This window comes from Punica granatum, chromosome 2, assembly GCF_007655135.1.
Source record: "Punica granatum isolate Tunisia-2019 chromosome 2, ASM765513v2, whole genome shotgun sequence".
Classification (NCBI taxonomy): Eukaryota; Viridiplantae; Streptophyta; class Magnoliopsida; order Myrtales; family Lythraceae; genus Punica; species Punica granatum.
The window spans coordinates 25,660,293-25,679,880 of NC_045128.1; the positions used below are offsets into that span (position 1 = coordinate 25,660,293).

General features: G+C 38.9%; 1 protein-coding gene and 1 long non-coding RNA gene across 3 annotated transcripts; one reads left to right on the plus strand and one right to left on the minus strand.

The window, feature by feature from the left end:
* Positions 1-348: 348 nt before the first annotated feature.
* LOC116195194 lies at positions 349-2,226 on the plus strand. The gene is made up of 2 exons (XR_004154592.1): positions 349-945; positions 1,767-2,226. It is a non-coding gene; the product is annotated as an uncharacterized LOC116195194 (long non-coding RNA).
* A 9,506-nt stretch (positions 2,227-11,732) lies between these two features.
* LOC116195004 (protein DMR6-LIKE OXYGENASE 1-like) lies at positions 11,733-19,123 on the minus strand. Of its 2 annotated transcripts, XM_031523947.1 has the most exons (5): positions 18,997-19,109; positions 13,647-13,888; positions 13,185-13,420; positions 12,607-12,934; positions 11,733-12,223 (listed from the first exon to the last, which is right to left on the minus strand). In XM_031523947.1, the coding sequence occupies exons 2-5, from the start codon at positions 13,647-13,649 to the stop codon at positions 11,993-11,995; spliced, it is 798 nt and encodes a 265-aa protein (XP_031379807.1). In that variant the 5' UTR covers positions 13,650-13,888; positions 18,997-19,109; the 3' UTR covers positions 11,733-11,992. The 2 variants fall into 2 exon arrangements, with proteins under 2 accessions (XP_031379807.1, XP_031379808.1); XM_031523948.1 differs by lacking the exon at positions 13,647-13,888 and having other exon boundaries at positions 18,997-19,123.
* Positions 19,124-19,588: the final 465 nt, after the last annotated feature.

Below are 19,588 nucleotides of genomic sequence, written 5' to 3' on the forward strand. Positions count from 1 at the left end.
TTTTAATTCTAGTCAACTCAACTCCACTTATTTTTAATTAAACAACATAATTATTACTTTTCCCTTTTTTTTCAATTTTTTTAACCATTCAATTCAATTTTTAATATTAAATTCTCTCAACTATTTATTACTTTTTTCACAATTCAACAATACAATCATTATTTTCTCTCAATTATTCATTACTTTTTCACATTTTTTCTCATAATTTAACAACACAATCATTACAAATAAATTAAAACCAAAATTCAATTCAACTCAACTCTAATACCAAATACTCTGGCATGCCTTGAAATTAATCACTCTTGAAATTTTTCGTCTCTGGCATGCCTGTCGCACATGACTTATGTCACGGCTTTTAAGTCAACAACTTTTCAAAATTAAAAAATAAAAAATAAAAAATAAAAGATTCAGAAAAGAAAAAACATAAACAAGCAATTGAAAATCTTCTACCCTGAAGTTCAATCAAATCTTCAACCTGCGATTTTTGATGCCGACGCTGACGTCAGTGCCCTCCAATGCAAACCCCATCCACCTCTGACCCTACCCTCTCGGTGGCGTCGAGCAGTTTGCTTTTTTGCCCGGCTCTTCCATCGGCCTGCCAGCCCGACCCATCTCCGGGGCCTCCTCCTCTGAGGCTTCCTCTCCCCTGCAACAGCTATGCTCTCCCACTCGCACCTCTCACTCCTTTAGCCTTCCCTGACCACATCCTCTACACCCTGCCCGAGCCTCCCGTCGCTGAAATCTCCCCCCACACCCGATGCTGACCACAACCAATGACTTTGAATCGATAATCATTTGTGCGTAGCCAAAAAAAAAAAAGAAGGTAGAGGATACTATAGTCTGCTAAAATTAGAATGCGAATTTAAGGACAACGACTTGCTATTGCTGCAGTTCTGATCGGAGATAATGGAGCCCCATCAAAACCTGGATTTCAACCTATTGAAGGTATTTCAATTGAATCCAAGCTTCTTTACGAGTGGCTGGTTGAGCTGATTTGGCTACTAAAATTTGTCAGATGTTTATATGATTGAATTAAAGGGGCGATTTGATGATTTTGATTCAACAAGTTGATTTGCCCAACGATTAGATAAAGATTATTCAGATATTAGTATTTTCTCGAATTTGAAAATTATTTTCTGACAAATTATCTCATTTGGAATTTTGTCAAATTAATCAAAATATGAGATTTTGTTTTGGAAAAAATTTGAAAGTAATTTCTGGGACACACTAGAATTCGAGCACATCATCTGGAGCACGGCCAACAGATGCACTAGGTGCGTGTGGAATCCAAAAGAGAGGACGATATATTTTAAGGATAAAGATTCATTGCCAACTTATTGTGGATGAGAATAGTGTGAAATATATGAGCATAAAAAAGAAAAAGAATAATATAATAAAAAATAACAATCTATTTTTTGGTAATAAAGAGTAAGTTATATATATATAAACTATGCAGATCAACAATCAGTCTTGGGAAATAAACTCCCATTACATCATCAAGTAAGAAAGTACTAATAGTAGGTGGAACTGAAGCTAATGTAGCTACCCTATCTGGACTATCTCCTCCAAGTTGCGCAAGACAATCTGCAGCACGGTTTGCCTTGAGATAGATATTGTGCCATGGAATTACCTCCTCAAAGATTTGGCATAGGGTACTCGAATAGAATCTGCGATGTCCTACGGCAGTTCAAAGTGAAGGTTGGATAAGCGCCTGTTACGCGAAGGAGAAATTGTCAGCTATACCTTGTGCTGCTCCTCCATTGCAGGTAGGGGACCAAGGATTCAGCTGCGGAGGGTGGATCTCCCTAGCCATTTGTCATGCCAGGAATTGATGGAGGCACAATGTCCAACCGATCAATTGGCTCACCTTCCCAAGCCTCCGGTGCAGCTCTTGGAGCTTGCCAATTGAGGGAGCCCAACCAGGATTTTGCAGATCGTTGAGATGTGAACTTAGGGCGGAGGATCTGCGCCGAAGAAGTATTTGGCGAAGAATATCGATAGACAAAACTTCCCAGTAAAGCATTGTTTATGGGGTCCATCCAAGTGTTAATGCCCTAGCCTCCATGCAGTTTTTGGTTTCGTAACTTCATCCCTGTTAACTATAAATTGTGTAACTCCTTTTATCTTGAGTAGATCCCCAAAGAAAGTCTCGGTTGAGCTTATCAATGGAAGAAACTGACTTTTAATTCTCCTACTCTCGAACATTTGGATGAATTATAATTGCGATATTGTTGATCGAAAAAATTGCAGCGCCTGTGGCATCATGCGGGCATTTTTCCCCAGTATTATAATTAAAATTGTTTACTCAAATTGGCATTCTACTCTCACTATCACTCATATTATATGAAAATTAGCATTTGTTTTCCTATCATCATTCTGCTCCCGCGAATATGCAAAAATATATATATATATCTATATATATCTATACTGATTTTCTGCCATGAGCGTAATGCTTTTCGTGCTAAATACAACTATGAATAATGCTTTTATCATGGTTAAATTTGGTCGCAAGGCGACTAGTTTCGTTGAGCAGCAAGTAACTGGCACCAAGGTTGGCGAGAGTCTGCGCTGCGCTCATTCCAAACTGGCCCTGAAAGCCATTACCTATTCATTCTCTAGGCCTCCCTCTATCGGATTGTTCCATTCGGCTCCTCCACCTGCTCAAACCAACGCCAAAGTCTACCATGATTCCTCTAGATTTATGCAGTCAGGTTTTCAATAATATCTAGTCGGGGGATTTGATCTTCTTTCGTTCTGTATGATGACATTGTTGATCACGTCGAAAATCGCCGACGGATAGATAATTAGAAAACCAGATGTGCCTGGGCTCTGTCTCAAGAAAATTACCGACGGGGCACCAACCGGCCCCACCGATATAGAGCATTGTACCACGACTTTGAGAGTCCGCAGGACAAAATGGCGGCTTGGTTTCGAGCAGATGAAGTAGACAGTTGAATGCGATTCAAATGATCTTGCATCGGAGATTTAGCCTCCATGAATTCTTCACTATTTCTTCATGCTTCGAGCTTTCTGAAACTGAATAAAGCGGCTCAAAAGCCTGCTATTAATATCGGCTGAATCAACTGAAAAAGTTGTGAGCAAAATAGACTGACTTGAATGCTTGACCAAGTGAACCCAATCCTTTCACTATGGCTTCGGCATGTGTTACCGAAAAATAGTCAAAGGCCTCACCTTGGAGGACTATGGCTACAAAGCATTTGACTAGTGCTGCCGAAGTCCAAACCAAGTTCTTGGATGACCAAGAACAATGAGATGCGGCTAATAAAGCCGTGCAAGGAATGGTTCTCGGCCTGCAATGGCCGGAAAGAAGAAATCTAAGCTGGAACCTATACTCGGGATAAACTACCTCGGTTTGGAAGCCGAGATAAGTAGAGGCCGAAAAATCGACACCAAACAACTCCAAAAGGTTAATCGAGTTTCACTCCAGAAAGTGGGATAGGTGCAAGAAAAGAAAATGAAAGATAGTTCGGGAATGTAAAGGTGCAATGAAAGTAAAGTGCAGGAGAGGTCAATTGCGATAAAAAATAAAGATAAAAAAATAAGTGCAATTGATGTGTTGTTCGGGGACCCTTACAATGAATTTCAATTCACGTGCTTATAGGCGTGTACATGAAATCCTAAAAAATCTCTTACAATTGATACACCTATAATTATGATATATTGAGATAAAATCAAATAGGAAATACCCATCTAGATTACCCAAATTGCCTAAACCATTGAATAGATATCAAGCCATATTAAATATATATTCGAGTTATTTGACTTTCTAAAATCAAATATTACACGAGAATATCACATACTTGCTCACTGAGAATAATCGGTGGCCAAGGAAAAGTAAAATTCACTGCCACTGATGAATAGTTCAGGTCTATACATACACATATATTCTCCATCTTAAGCTCCTCGTTGTTAGGCCTGAAAATTGGGCCTAATTCCATGTGGCCTTCTTCTATTATTTGGACCTCCAATTGACTTGGCCCACACCATTATGATTATGGTCCGCATCTCCTCTTGCTCATCCATAAACCTGAGAAAACCATCGGAATCACAATTCGGCAATCATCAAATCCATATTTTCGCGAAGTGCGAAAAACAGGTGTAAACAATACCCCGCATGTTTAGTCACGCGAAATCAAATTGAGCGGACTTGACATATATATATATATGATTTGCCACACGAACTCATACTGAACACGATAAAGGATGAAGGAATTAGTGCACCTCACAGCCAGCACAGCTGTTGTAGATAATTCGAGCATCAAACATCAGTGAGCTGAACCAAAAGACATAATTATGTATCCTCTCCTCCAATTCTAATTCTTCTGTAATTATGAGTACCTTCTTGTTAGAACTGGGCAAAAGTCAAAACATGAAAATTGTAAATCTTTCTCTTAGCTTTCCGTAACATCTTGAATCATCGAAATCGGACTCTGTAGAAAACGATATGAGTTTTCCCGAGAAACTACGCGAAACAGGAAATAGTGGCCGAGAATGAAATATGTAATGGGCAGCCTTCAAAACGAATTTCCGAGCATGAGAATGATCAGAAATATGGATCACGATCATGGCCTCTAACATGGCCACTGCTCACCGAGTGTGCTTCCATCTTGGTTACGGCCTTAGACTCGGCGGTAGTCGTATCTCGTCCGCGCTTCAAACCATAGTTCGGCCAAGTCGTGCTTCAGCTCTAGGGATTAAAATTCTCTTGATCCAAGCTGTGCTTTGGCAACTTCTCTGTGCCATTCCTCGACGAAGTCTACCTCTCTCTTCTATCAACATGTTAGTCCTCCGCACGAGAAAGAAATAGGATCGATAGACACTTGATATGAATTGAATTGCTTGATAGTCACAACTCTGACTGACCTCCTAAATGCGTCTTGACCCTCAAAAGTGTCGAAACCCACATTAATAACTTGATTATAATCGGGAACAGACCTCTAAAGTAAGAAGTAGCAGCTCGTGATTTAACCAAATCCTTATTAGCTCTGCTAAGTTGCGCCATGGTAGTTATTGGCATGATATTGACCGTAGCTCCATTGACAACCAAAAACTTAGGAATCGGAACTGCGAAAGAATAAGTTTGTCGAGATTCATTCAAAAATGAAAGATGGAGCATGCTGGATTTTCTTCTTCTCGGTTACTTGAGCAACCTTAACTGAAACAACTTCTCTTTTGTGTGAGTCCATACTGAGCTGCCCTCTCACAAGCAGCTTCCCAGCCTGAGTCATGTTCTGCTTGGGATGGTCGTCTTGACTAACCACAATCCGTTCTGTGTACGAGTAAGCGGCTTAAATGTCTTATGATGCACCACCCTTCGTCATTCTTTCCTAGGAACTTTCATGGGCAGCTCCGTAGATTGTTCCTTAGCCGAAACGTATTGAACTATCGTCTGAAACCTTCCCAGCTGTTCAGCCGAGTGTATCTAACATTCACTTAGAGTTCAATGTCGCAGCTCTAGTCGAGGGTTCTCCTCTGGAGTAAACATCATGGGAAGCTCGATTTGCTTCCATCGGGCCGCTAAGTTTTTGCCCCACTCCTCGAACAGTGCTTGAAAACGTATTCCCAGACTTAAAAGTACCATTTCGGACCATTGTGTACAACTTCTTTCAGCTCACAAGCATCATGACCAGAACTAAACACTCTCCTTTGTGAACCCGAGCTAAAATATTGCATGCCTTTGCATGTGGGTTGAACCTTCACATTTCGCAGTTTCTAGCTCCGGGAATCGCAGCTATCATTCCTGAACTTTCAAGGCATGGGTTTGGGTACCCCCAATGCTTTGCTTGAAGAACTATGCTCTACTTCTCGAGCATTAAAATTCGTGTACCTCGACTTTCAAGGCATTGAATCGGTCTTAAACTCGATATCCCGAGAGTTCGAGCTATCGTTTCTTGACTCCATAGGCGCGGATCTAGCATGAAACTAGATTCTCCGAGTGTTCAAACGACTTCAAGGATCATTAATGAGCTCAACTTTCGGTCTTCTATCGTTCTCCTTCGAATTTGAGCTTCTCGAGTCCATCTCAGCCATGGGCTGTTTCTCTAAGGTCTAATTCTTTTGTGTGTGGCTGCTACTTTCGGAGTCCACTTCGAGATCCACTTTTCTAAAGGATAAGGCTGATTTGTTCGACATGCCTTGCTTCCCCAAGCCGGCCCTGTTAAATTCGGCAATCATCTCTTGTAAAACTAAATTTGCCCAAGCAGAACATACTTTCTTCTCTTCATTTAGCTTGTGTAGATGCGGCATTACCTCCTCGATAGCCTCCAAAGAGATGTCATCTTTCGGCTTCCGCCTTCAGGAACTCGACCTTGAGTTAATGGGGCCATCTAAGATATTTGTCGTAGACGAAAAAAGACTGATGTCGAGTTTGATGGGTTGCTCCTTACTGCCCTCACTTGCTTTCGTTGATGAAGTAAAAGAATCTTAATCCTCGAGCTTAAATTTAGCCACATCAACTTTTTTACTGATATTACCTTGATCTTTAAGATTGGCTTGAGCCAATTCTTGCTCAACCTCTTCTCCAAGTTGGCACTCCAATATAGCGTTATTAACGCCATGAGGTTCAAGTGCACCAACTCCTGATGGGAGCTAAGAAAAATTTGTCGTATTTGGCACTTAGGGCGAAATTGGCCTAGCGCAACGATCTCGTCTTGCATCGACGGTCTATGACAGGACCGTTTCTTCTTTGCATGGATGTTCCTCATATGGTGGCTGAAGTGAAACTTGCTTACCATCATTGTTGAAGTGTTCTACCGAATCAACTTGTCGTGGAAGACTTGATTCGACTGCTAACTCCACTAAAGGCCGAGCTGGCTGATACACCCTACTCCCCAAGAGTCGATCAAGAAAGTCCAGACTGGCTCCTTCTTTCGGTGAAGATGGTAGTGATAACGAAGTGGATGGAGCTCGCACCAGAGGCTGAAATGTAGAAGAAGGCTGAGTTGGTGTTAGAAGCTAATTGGCGCTGGCGGTTGAGCCCGTGCTGGAGGTTGAGTTGGCGCTGGATGCAGGATGTAGATGAAGGCTGAGCTGGTGCTGGAAGCTGAGTTGGTTCATCCATCCTACCCCTCGAGCGTCGGTCTTAAATATTTTGACCAACTTTTTCCTTCAATGACAATGATGGGTTTGACGGAACCTGTCGCGATGTAGGAGAAGGTGCTTGTTACAAACATTATTGATTTGGTTGGGCCCGTAAGGCCGACGAATTTTGCGGGTTTGGCTGCAACAGTTGAAATTGCAAAATTTGCCACCATGATAGAAATGCCATTGTTGTGCTTGTTGTGTAGGTTGCACTAATTGATAAGTTGTGGCAAGCGGCTGGGAGTAAGGCTGCACCGAGTAGCTTGTTGTGGATAAACCATTGGCGAGGCTGAGTAGCTAGTAAATAATGCCGCATTACTAACGGCTTGTGACTGTGAGTAGTCATCATGATTGGACAATGGCAAATAGCCGATCGATGACGAAGGTGAATAAGTATAATCGGAATTTGACGACGGCGAATAGCCGGTCGAAAATATGGTGACAAATAAGTCGACGATAACGAATTGCCAGCCATTGGTGTCGAAGAATAAAAGGTCAACGACATTGAATTGTCGATCGATGATATCGAAGAATAATAACCATACACCATGATAGTAAAAGCGCGAATTTAGCAGGTCTCACCAAGCGTGCCAAATTGTTGATCACGTCGGAAATCGTCGACGGATAGATAAATTGAAAACCCAGTGTGATAGAGCACTGTCTCGAGAAAATTACTGACGTGACACCAGCCGACCCCACTGATATAAAGTGTTGTGCCACGGCCTCGAGAATCCATGAAACTAAACGGCGGTTGGGTTTCCAGTAGATGAAGTAGACTGTTGAATGGGTCTCAGACGATCTTGCGACTCAGGGATTTAGCAGCTATGAATTCTCCACTAGTTCTTCATGCTTCGAGTGATCCGAAACCGAATAAAAGCGGCTCGTAAGCCTGATATTAATATCGATTGAGTCAACCGAAAAAGATTGAGTTGTGAGCAAAATAGACTGACTTGAATGCTTGATCAAGTGAACCCAATCCTTTCACTGCGGCTTCGGCATGTGTTACCGAAAAATAGTCAAAGGCTGACTACAAAAGATTCGACGAGTGTTGTCGAATTCCAAACCAATCTCTAGGATGACCAAGAATAATGAGACACGGCTAATAAAGCAGTAAAAGGAATGGTTATCGGCCTTCAATGGCGGAAAAGAAGGAATCTAGGCCGGAATGTAAACTCGGGATAAACTACCTCTGTTTGGAAGCCGAGATAGGTAGAGGCCGATAAATTGACACCGAGCAACTTTGGAAGGTTAATCAGGTTTCACTCCGGAAAGCGGGATAGGTGCAAGAAAAGGAAAAGAAAGATAAAGGTTCGAGAATGTAAATGTCCAATGAAAGTAAAGTGAGGAAAGGTAATTGCGATAGAAAGTAAAGAGAAAAAAAAAGTAAGTGCTATTGATGGGTTGGTCGGGAACCCTTACAACGAACTTTGATTCACATATTTATAGGCGCGTACGTAAAACCCTAGAAAATCTCTTTAAATGGATATGCCTATAATTACGAGATATCAAGATAAAATTAAATAGGAAATATCCATCTATATTACGCAAATTACCTAAATTATTGAAAAGATATGATATCAAGCCAAATCAGAGAAATATTCAACTTATTTGACTTCTTTAAATCAAAGATCACACGAGAATTTCACATACTTGCTCTCCAAGAATAATCAGCTGTTGAGGAAAAGTTAAGTCCACCACCACTGATGAATAGTTCACGTCCATGCATACACATATGTTTTCCATCTTAAGCTCCCCATTGTCGGCTTGAAAATTGGGCCTAATTCCATGAAAATCTTGGATTTTCTTATATTATTTGGACCTCCAATTGAATTGGCCCACACCATGATGATTGTGGCCCACATCTCCTCTTGCTCGTAAATAAATTAGAGAAAACCATCTGAATCACAATTTGGCAATCACCAAATTCATATTTCTGCGAAGTGCAGAAAATGGGTGTAAATAGATATAAATGGAGATAGGAGAATACATCATTAATGGATGTGGTAAAGACTACGAATCATGCCCAGGAGTCTCCCTCAGACTGCCAAATCCTCAGTAGAAAAGCAAAAGAAGAAGAGGCTCTCTAATGGCTCTTAATCGGGTGAAAACCTCGGAAAAACGATGAAATGAAGACACCTTACTTGTAATAGTAGCTTACGAAGAAATCATATTCGACTCTCAGAATTCCATACTCCCGCAAGCAATTCTCAAGAACCATTCCTATAGAATAATAATAAAATGAAAGGAAAGAAAAAGTGGAAAAAGGAGGTTAGAAATGTTCACGAAGGGTTGAAAATATATGTATGGTATATGTTAGTAAATTATATTTTCTCGATTTGCTTATGTCCCGCTTCTTTTATTTTCTCTCCTTGCATGTTGCCCCTGACCATTGTCAAGTAACAAGGGAGGGATGGACGATGGAGTTCGAGAAGTAAGAGGATGGAAGGAAGAGGATGGAGGATGGAGTTCGGATCAAGAGCCACGAGACCGATCACGGCAAGGTAAACAAGAATTCTCAACTAGACTAGAAGTTGGCTTGTGTCCGTCCCATTCATGAGCAATATAATGAAATGATAGCGGAGCGTCAATTTCTTGCTCTTTGTTGACGAACACGATGAATGAGTAATGAATGATGAATACATGAAAGCTGTAAGGTTCGCTTAGGATAGTCCGTTTGGGGGACCCGTCATGATGCCGAATATTGTATAGGGACGGGTTGGACTAGAAGGTATGCACATGTATACACGTGCATGTGTGGGCTTTTTTGATAAATCTCGGCTTATCATTAGTAAAAGATGGCTACAAGAGCCATATAGAGTGGACTACAAAAGCCACATACACGTGCATGTGTGTGCTTAATGTTTACTTTTCTTGTTTTAGATTAGAATTAATGTGGATGTGATGCTTGGCCGAGTGGACTAGTGTGCCTAATTAACGAGTCTAGGTGATTAATCTTGTTAAAATTGATATAATTGCTTAGCTTGGCCTCGAGTCTTAAGGGATTAAGTCAAGAAAGGATGGATTTAGTCAACAATGCTCACAGGTCTTAGGAGATTAATTGGTTAAAATGACTAATTTCATTGTTGAGTCTGGAGTCTATTGGATATTAAGGATTTGGGATTTGATTTGCTTAATTCGAAGCCAAATTGGATGGAGTTGACGGGACGGTCTAGGGTCAGACTCAAGAATGGATTAATTAGAACTTGTGGATCAAATGGGTGTGGATCTAAATTTGATTAATTGAAGGATGTGGCTAATGGATTGGTTTCGGGTTAGTTGAGTTAGGGGCTCAATTGGTGTGGATTTGTTGTTGATTTGAGCATCACGGTTATTAACTGATTAATGTCATACATTTGACTTTAATAATATCAAATGGGGGCTTCACCGACTTAGTTAATTGTGTCTAGGGTCAAATTGAAATGGTTTTTAAGACCATGAAAGATTTTAGGGACTTAGATGGTGTTTTATATAAATTAAGTAATTAATAATTAAGCACTTGATTAATTAAAGAAAGAAATGTATAGTAATAGAGAAGGAATGATAAGGATGGGAAATGTTTTGTAAAGGAAATAGATTACCAATAAGTGAAGAATAAATTATTTAATTAGGTTAAAATTTTCTGCGTACTCATTTAGTGATTGTTGATTCAATGATTAAGTAGATGATACCATTACCTTTTATTTTTCTCTTTATCTTTTATTCATTTTCCCATGTAACTAATTTGTAAATAAATTTTAAACACTCATATAATCAAATTGTAATCAAGCACAACCTTAGTTTTTATTTAAGCCTAACTTGAATAAATTGATTAGTATAGGTTAATCACTCGGCCTGACTAATTTGGTACAATTCTAAAACTGGGGGGAAAAAAATGAGTAGACTTTGGAAATGGGTTTAAAAATGGTCTTAGAATCTTCTAAACTTGGAGCCTATAGGCTCATTTTGGTTTTTGGGCCGTATGCTCATTTTGTCTTGAGTCCACTTGACCACTGGGCTTTATGGTCCACTTGATTCGAAGGGCCGAGTTTGGCCCACTGGGCCCAATTATTTACTTTTAATTATTTTATATATAGATATACATGGCCCATATGGTAATAATTGGACTTCAATTAAAAATGGCAAGTGTTATGTTGCGTTTGGTTTCATAATAGAATTTTAAAATCAGATTTTGATTTTAAAAAAGAATAGTATAAATGGGACCTACCCTTTGACTTTGTATGAGTTATGTTGTTTTGTTGTGGAAAAAAGTGGTATAAATGGAGCTCACTCTTTGACTTTGTATGAGTTATTTTGTTTGTAGTGGGTAGAGTTAAGTTAGGATTGTAATTTTAAAATAATATCCTAAAACCAAAACAAGCCTTAGGATCGTAAAATGACCTCGAAATTTGGATATTTCGTTCAAGACTGATCCTAATTTCTTAGGTGGCTAGTATCTTGCATACTTGGAGGAATATTAAGCGGCTTACTGGCCTATTAATACGGTAAAATGGCGATTCTAGCCTATCGTCCCAAGCGACAACGACTCACCCCAACTCAGAAAACAACTTTTAATGATAAATATCATAAATTATATTGATGATATATTGTTTTTAAATTTTTTATTCTGATCACAAAGGAGACACGTGACCTAATATAAAGAAACGGAGAGGAAAACTAAATAAAAAGAACATGCAATCCCACATACAAGAATCAAGCTGAAAAACTATTAGGTCATTAAGTGGCGTTGCTTCACTAAACCCTCTTTCTCTAAATCATGATATTCAGTTTGATATTATTCAGAAAAAATGATATTCACTTTGATATCACCTTATTCGAATGTTTTCCACACATTCTGAAGAAATTCACACTAGACATATGGTCACATTTTATTTAACCCTGCGAACCTAGAGGTTCACGACTTAATTACCTTCACTAGCCTAATACATTCTCTAATCTCGAGATAATCCTTGTACTTCATTCCAGCATAGGCTGCTGGCTGGCTTACACTACATAGCAGCTCGGGGGCGGGGTTAATGATTGTATCCAGTGATGGCCCGTTTGCCATAGCAATGGAAAGCCTCGTTTTTCTGTTGTTGACAATTGCTCGATGAATGACGCTCTTGTACTTTCCATTGGTAAAAATCTTGCAAAATAACGGGCATACTTCTATATTAGTGTTTCTGAACCATAATATTGAAAAAATAAGGCTTATCCAGCGACAAAGACAAAAATAAAGCTTTATTGCGATGCCATTTGTGGAGAATTATCATTCCGTATGTACTTTTAATCTATTTTTGAATAATTATAATGAAATATAATTCAATTCTTTTTCTAAGTCATTTCACTTGTACTCAGTTTTAACTGTTTGCTATCATATATGGAACGAATTTTAAGATTGGGGGGGGGGGGGGGGGGGGGGAGGCTTAACTCCCTAAGAAGTGTACCTAAAAATCTTTCTAATTCAAAATTCCACTATGAATTTTAAATTTCACTCGTATCTATTTAGGAGGAGGAAAAGCAATTTACCTCAAGCTGATCATTGATGTTGACAAATAAATCCCCGGGAACAATAGACGCATTGAGCCATTTGCCCTTGTGTTGAACTTGAAGTCCGTCAGTCCCGTTCTGTATGAGCACAGTCAATAGGGCGGGGTCTGTATGAGGAGGCAAACCCATCGCAAGTTCGTGCTGTGGACATGGTGGGTATTGGTTTGCCACGGACAACATTTGGCCTGATTCAAGATTGAAAGCCCTATCCATATAAGAGGATTCAAGCCCCAAGCTCTCCAATATTCCTCCAAGTAGTTCCCTCACAACTCCCCGTATGGCTTTAGAGTACTCAGCTAGCACTTTGCTGCAGATCAGAACCGCCGTTTATCACTAGAAGAGCTAGCGGTGGTCTTATCTCAGAGAGAGGATTGATTAAAAATTGAAAACTCCTCGTCCCGACATTCCTGAGTTGGTCCGAATTTTATCATGTCCTGCATTGCTTTTCCTAGGGATTTTTTGTAAAGGTTCGAATACGTTGTAGAACTCTCAAAAGCCATTTTCATGCTTTTCAATGAACATATGATTTTTGCAGACACTATGCTTTTAGAAATTACCTAAATCGTGCTGGTTTGCTTGGGGAGTGAAATTCTGGGTGAACCATGACTTTGAGATAATTCCTCCGGAACAAGACTGCCGTTGCAGGGTCATCGGTGCTGGCCCCATAACTGATGGGGTCCAACATGTGCTTCCCCTTATATTCACTCTTCTCCTCCTCCTCTAGATCGAAGAACTCCCTGCAGCAATCTAGTATATCGTTCATCAGGTCCTTGTCAATCCCGTGACCGATGACCTGTACAATAAATTTGAATAACTTAAAGTTCATACATACACTCGACTTTTTACGAACTTTCTCTTTATTCAGTTTATCTTTAACTAAGCATATAAATATATTTCACAGAAAGGAAGAACGTTGTCAGTCTGTACGAACTCTGAAGTGTAAACTCCATGAGGGTAGAACAAGACGATATACAAAAGTCCGAGATCAAAATGGAATTAATTTTACTGTTAACAAATACCATAAAGTAGCCCTAGTTCTGGCACGTGTTTTTGAGCTCCTGTATGACTGCCAAACGTTGATCCGGAGTGCCCGAGGTCAACAGGGAAAAATCAATAACGGGTATCGGCTCTTGATCTTCTCCAGCTTCATTACTAGGAATCGCTTGACCAACGACAGGCTTTTCCTCTAGTGTGTCGATGTTCGACACCTTGAGCGTGGCCATTGGAATCAGAAGAGAGGAAGAGAAGTGAATGGGCGCCTCTACAATGAGCAAATAGGTCGCAGTAAATTCAACTGAAATAGAAAAAAATAATATTGATGTAGTGGTATAAGATGTCATCTGAAATTAAGAGGTCATGGATTCGATCCTCACTAATAGAATTTCTGTGTTCCTTTATTTAATTTAATTTAATTTTTTATATTAAGTTTATATGCCTCCCTAACTATCGAGAAAATAAAAAAAAAAGTTCGACCGTAATAATTGAGACTGCCTATTTCTGCAATGCTTCTTATGTCATACCTAGGAAGTCATAAATAATACACAAGGGCGAGATATGTGGTTAGCATAGAAGAAACGCGCAGAGTGAGAGTCAGAGATTTGACTTACTACCGAAAAAATGAAAAAAGTTCGACTGCAATAATTGAGACAGCCTATTTCTGCAATGCTTCTTATGTCGTACCTAGGAAGTCAAAAATAAGATGAGCATATATAAGTGCGAGATCTGTGGTTACATAGAAGAAACATGCAGAGTTGGAGTCAGAGATTTGACTTTTATTGTAATTTTATTTTTTTTATCCAAAGGGAGGGCCAATGAGCTATTATGCAAACATAAAAAGTTAAATAAAGACATACGTAATTCAATTGGTGAGAATCAGATATGAAATTTCTATGTTACCGAATGAGAATGTGTGTCACTTCACTGTAAGCCTTTTTATTTTCTCTATTTTTATTGCAATTTTTTTTTTTATAATAGAAGAGACTTATAATGTGATACAAGAATAGAAAAAGTTATATAAAAGGGCAAGCAAGTCCCTTTGTTAATTGCAATTTGCAAATGTTTGTCAAATATGTCTCACTAATAATTGGGACTTTTTTAGTATGATTTAAGTCCACATGACACGCATGTCATCACCTTCGACTTGTTGCCTAACGTGGGCCCACAAGCATCTAATGCTATTAACTTGCGTGCCCAGGTGACACAGTGTCATGTAAGTAGAACTCCTTATAATTGCCATAAATAAACCCAACCAAATGACTCGTCTTCCATCAATAGTAAATATCCCGTAAAGGAACTAGACATAAACATAATTAATGCAGTTGAGGGAATTGATATAAAATAGTTAGTTGTAAAAAGTAGTGTTGGAGAATGCGTTGCATTAAACCCGGTCGGTGGAAACTTGAAGAGTTGGAGCAAGCAAGAAATCAAGAGAAAATATTATTTTCAAAATTTTTAGAATTTTTTGAAACCTCAGATAATATTCATATATATATATATATATATTCTAAGATAAATATTATAATATATCTAGAAACATTAGGATATATTCTCTCGTGAGTCTATATATAAGTCTTGTACAAGTTGTGAAAGTTGCCTCGATGTCGCGAAATCCTAGGCAAGCCTGGTGAGAGAGAATCAGGAATCACAAGGCTGCTGGTGGTGTGATCTTCTCGGGGAATATTTTGGGTTTTCTTCTTGGAGTCTGGGTTTAGAGAGAGATGATGGACAAAATTGATAGATCGAATTAGACTCTTACCATATTAGGATTGGGATGGGGTTAGGATTGTAATGGGTTGGTATTGAGAGACATCTCTGAGGACTTTAATGGCTGGTTTATTTATCTAATGAATTCTCTTGCTTTGTCCGTAGATATTTCCTTATTGAGAATTTTACCACATATATTCGGTGTTTGATTTTATTTCTTTGTGGTCTCATCTTGTACTTTAGACGTCTTATCACAATAATTGGTATCTGAGCTAGGAGTCGGATTGGATCCTAAAGATCTCAATTACGAGATATGATATTGAGAAGGTTGATGGATCGAGCGGCAACAAATGGCCACAGATCGAGTTGAAGGGAGTGCTAGGAGGAGAAGCCTTGTTAGCCTTGACCTGACGGCTTCGGAAAAGGTAGAGCTTGAGCAAAAGCTCCAGATGCTCGGCCTAGCATAGAAATTCAAAGGGAAGATCTAAATGGAAGTCAAAATCTCTATGGTAGAATAACTCGCGAGTGGGAGGCAAGCAAAATGAACAGTTGAGACCACGAGAACTCTATGGGCTTGAGTAATTGGTGGTCTCATATGATGTTGAAGATGAGAATACTACTTGTCAACATGTCAGCTTTGGAGTGCTCACAATAGGAAAGTCGAGGAAACCTCGAAGAAGTCCAAGAGTGGCTTGGACCATAGCGAAGCGATCGCACTAGATGAGGTGGAGCACGGTGAGGGCTATGATAGATTAAGTGAGTGGATATGGACTGTTGTAGTGCTTGGCTGAACGCAAGCTAAGGTGGAGACTTGTTAGAGATTATCTTGCATTATGCTTGGATTGCGAAAACTCGATGACTCAAAGCGAGGAAGAAATCGGGAGAAAATATTATTTCCTAAATTTTCGGAATTTTTTATAAATTCAAAAAATATTCACAAGATGAAATATCCTAAGACATATTTTAGAATAAATATTAGGATATCTTTGGATATATTAGGATATATTTTCTTAAAAATCTATATATAAGATATTTTACGAACTGTGAAAGGTACCCCGGTGCTGTGAAATCCTGGGCTTGTGATTGGCCGATGAGCTAGAGTTTGGAATCATGAGGCTAGTGATGATGTTGTCTTATTGGAAGATTATCTGGATTATCCTCTTGGAGTTTCGGTTTAGAGTGAGATGATTGAGAAAATTGAGAGATCGGATTAGACTCTTTTCGGATATGAGTTTGTAATGGGGCTAGTATAGAGAGACATCTCTGGTGACGATAATCTCTGTTTTATTTGTCTATTGGATTCTCCTACTCTACTCATAAGTGCTCCCCTGTTGAAATCTTATCAAGTATATCTAGTGTTTCATTTTATTTCTCTATTATCTCTTCTTGTACTTTGGACGTCTTGTCACAGCAAGTATCACTAAATATATTTACAAAATACTATAATTAAAACTGTTACATAGAAATTACATGCTTTCTTGAATTTCAGCAAGAAGAAAAATTATACAAAAGAAATCATAAAATTGCCGATTTTTGCGAGAATTTTTTTGTTGTCCCTGCCTTCCCACCAAATTTTGGTGGGTTTTCATATCCCGTCTCGTACATTCAAAGATGACTACTTTAAATATAAGATCAAGGGATGTGTGCTACTTCATTATGCCTCCTTAATTTTTCTATTATTATTACAATTTATTTTTGGTAATAAGAGAGGATCACAATCTGGATACAGGAATAGAAAAGGTACAAATGTTCGTTTTGTCAAATATCTCTGATTAATAGTTGGTCATAAATGAAACCCAACCAGATCACTCGTTGAATTTTGCCCGGTAAAAGCAACTTGATGTAAATAATACAATTGAAGGGAATTAATACAAAATAGTTCGCTGTAAAAAGTAAGTACCAATAAAATATATTACAAATATAGTATAATTAAAACTGTTACCTACAAACTACATGCTTTTTTGAATTTCGGCAAGAAAGAAGAAAAATTATACAAAAGAAATCACAAAATTGCCGATTTTTGCGAGAATTTTTTTTGTCGTGCCACGTTTTTTTTTTTCGGTGTGAACTTCGATATTCGGAAACTTATTTAGATCCCTACTAATCCAATTGAATCGGGATTGACCCACTAAGAGATAAACTCTCCCAGCATGAATTTTTTGGATTCATAAAAACTCGAATTCGAGACATTTTTTAAACGAAACGAATATCGAATCACTTGAATCAATATATGCTGGTTTTGCTATCCCACTTTCCCACCAAATATGGTTGGTTTTCATACCCTGTCACATATCCAAGTATAACTACTTTAAATTTTCCTAATTTAAAAAATCTTCAATTATAAGGAAGGTTCATCAGGGAGAGCATAATACATCCTAATGTAATTATATCAGACATGCATAGGGTAATAGTAATCCTATCCCACCTTAGTTATATCCAGAGTACCAAAATGGTCGTAAGAAAAGCAAAAATGCTAAATGGTGCTTAATAATTATCTTAATATTCACATATATAAATTAAATGACTTTTGGATATTGTGTAAATTATAACTCATGTTACTGTGAGTAGGATTTTCGAGTTAGAACAATTTTTAAGTTGATTATCAGGAATATATATATAGCAAAGGTTCATTGAAAAATATAAAAATGAATCGAGAAAAATTGAAGCACTTTTATGGCCACTGATATCGGGACATATTATGGAGAAGAAAAACAAATTGTCAAATAATTTGTTATCTATAAAACAATTCGACATGCATGGGCAGATCTCATCCTTCCGGGAATTTGTCTCTCTTCATGTGCCTCTCCAAGTCTGCCCATCCCAATCACCGACTGTGTTCCTAATTAAGCCGACTGCACTTCTCTCCCCATCCCTGCCGCCGACGACGGTGCCTAAGCCGAACGCACCGCCATCGCGGCTCCCAACTCCGGTGTCAGTGGAGTGGTCTGAGGGGGTCATCGAAGGCCGACAACCCTCCCCAGTCAGCACCATCTTGATTTTTCTTGGAAGCCATGACGGGGAGAGGTTGAACTAGAAAAGAGAGCTCTTGGAGAAATTCACTAATTAATTAATATAAGAATGGATATCGATAATCTAAGAGTGGATATGGAACCTTTAACCCAAATGACAAAGGACAGATATCGAACCGAAAAGTTCACTTGGTATGGCTAGTGATTGGTGGCGCATGCGCAATAATTTATTTGGCCGAACAATCAAAGAGCCATTCGACGGAGCAGTGAGCAGTAAAGGAAACATAGGGATGCTTCATTTGTTGCGCCTCTTCGGCTTTTAAATATTCATGTTGATTCATATTGGTTCTTGCATTCCGGACGGTTAATTAAGGAATAACCGAGAATTCTGAAATGGAGGAAGGAATCTATACATTACAAAAGTAAGGGAGCTCAAATACATTATATGTGCAACGGTCGTTCTTATTGTTGAAACACATAAATAATTAAATTAAGTACTAGAAAACAGATAGAAAAGCACCAGAACCTGTAGGGTCAGGAAGCGAAGGGAAAGGATCGAATAAAAGATTTCCGACAGAAGCTGCTCTGTTTAATGCTCATTTCGAGCAATAATATCGGACAGTTGTTTGAAATTTCAGATGAATACCAGATGATCGCAACACGATGCATATGAAAGAAATATCGAATTAAGACTTACCTTAAAACGAGGAGATAGTATCAGAGTGAAGTATCAAATTCTTATTAATGTCCGTCTCGCTTTTCCTGCTCAGCCTTGCAACCCCGAAGTCGAAATCGAACAAATTAGGGGAGAGCTGGAGATACTCTTTGCAGATCCACGAGAGTTGTTGCATATATAGGACTAGCGGCCCGAGTTAGGGCTTGTCCATTTGGCGATCGTTCTGGGCCGCACGATGAACTGCTGTAACGTCAAAGCATCTTACGGTTGGGATTGTCTCCTTGAGTCAATGTTGATCAGCGGCATGTGCTTCGATCAAACACAAAGCCCATGTGCGGCGCGTTTTATTATTTTATCTGTCTATATGCAATATTTATATTTAGATAATATAACATATAATATATTTTGTTATAAAGAAAACTCATGTACCTAACAAAAAAAAATATAAATTTTAATAATTAATAATGAGACATTGGTAGTAAGGGTATGTACGGGTACCGAATATATTTGGAACCGGTCGGAACCTACCCGTTGGGGTAAGGTCTGGGTAGCTTGTATTGAAAATATGGTAGGTTCCGCGTATTAAAATCAGGAACCGATGAAAATCGATTCC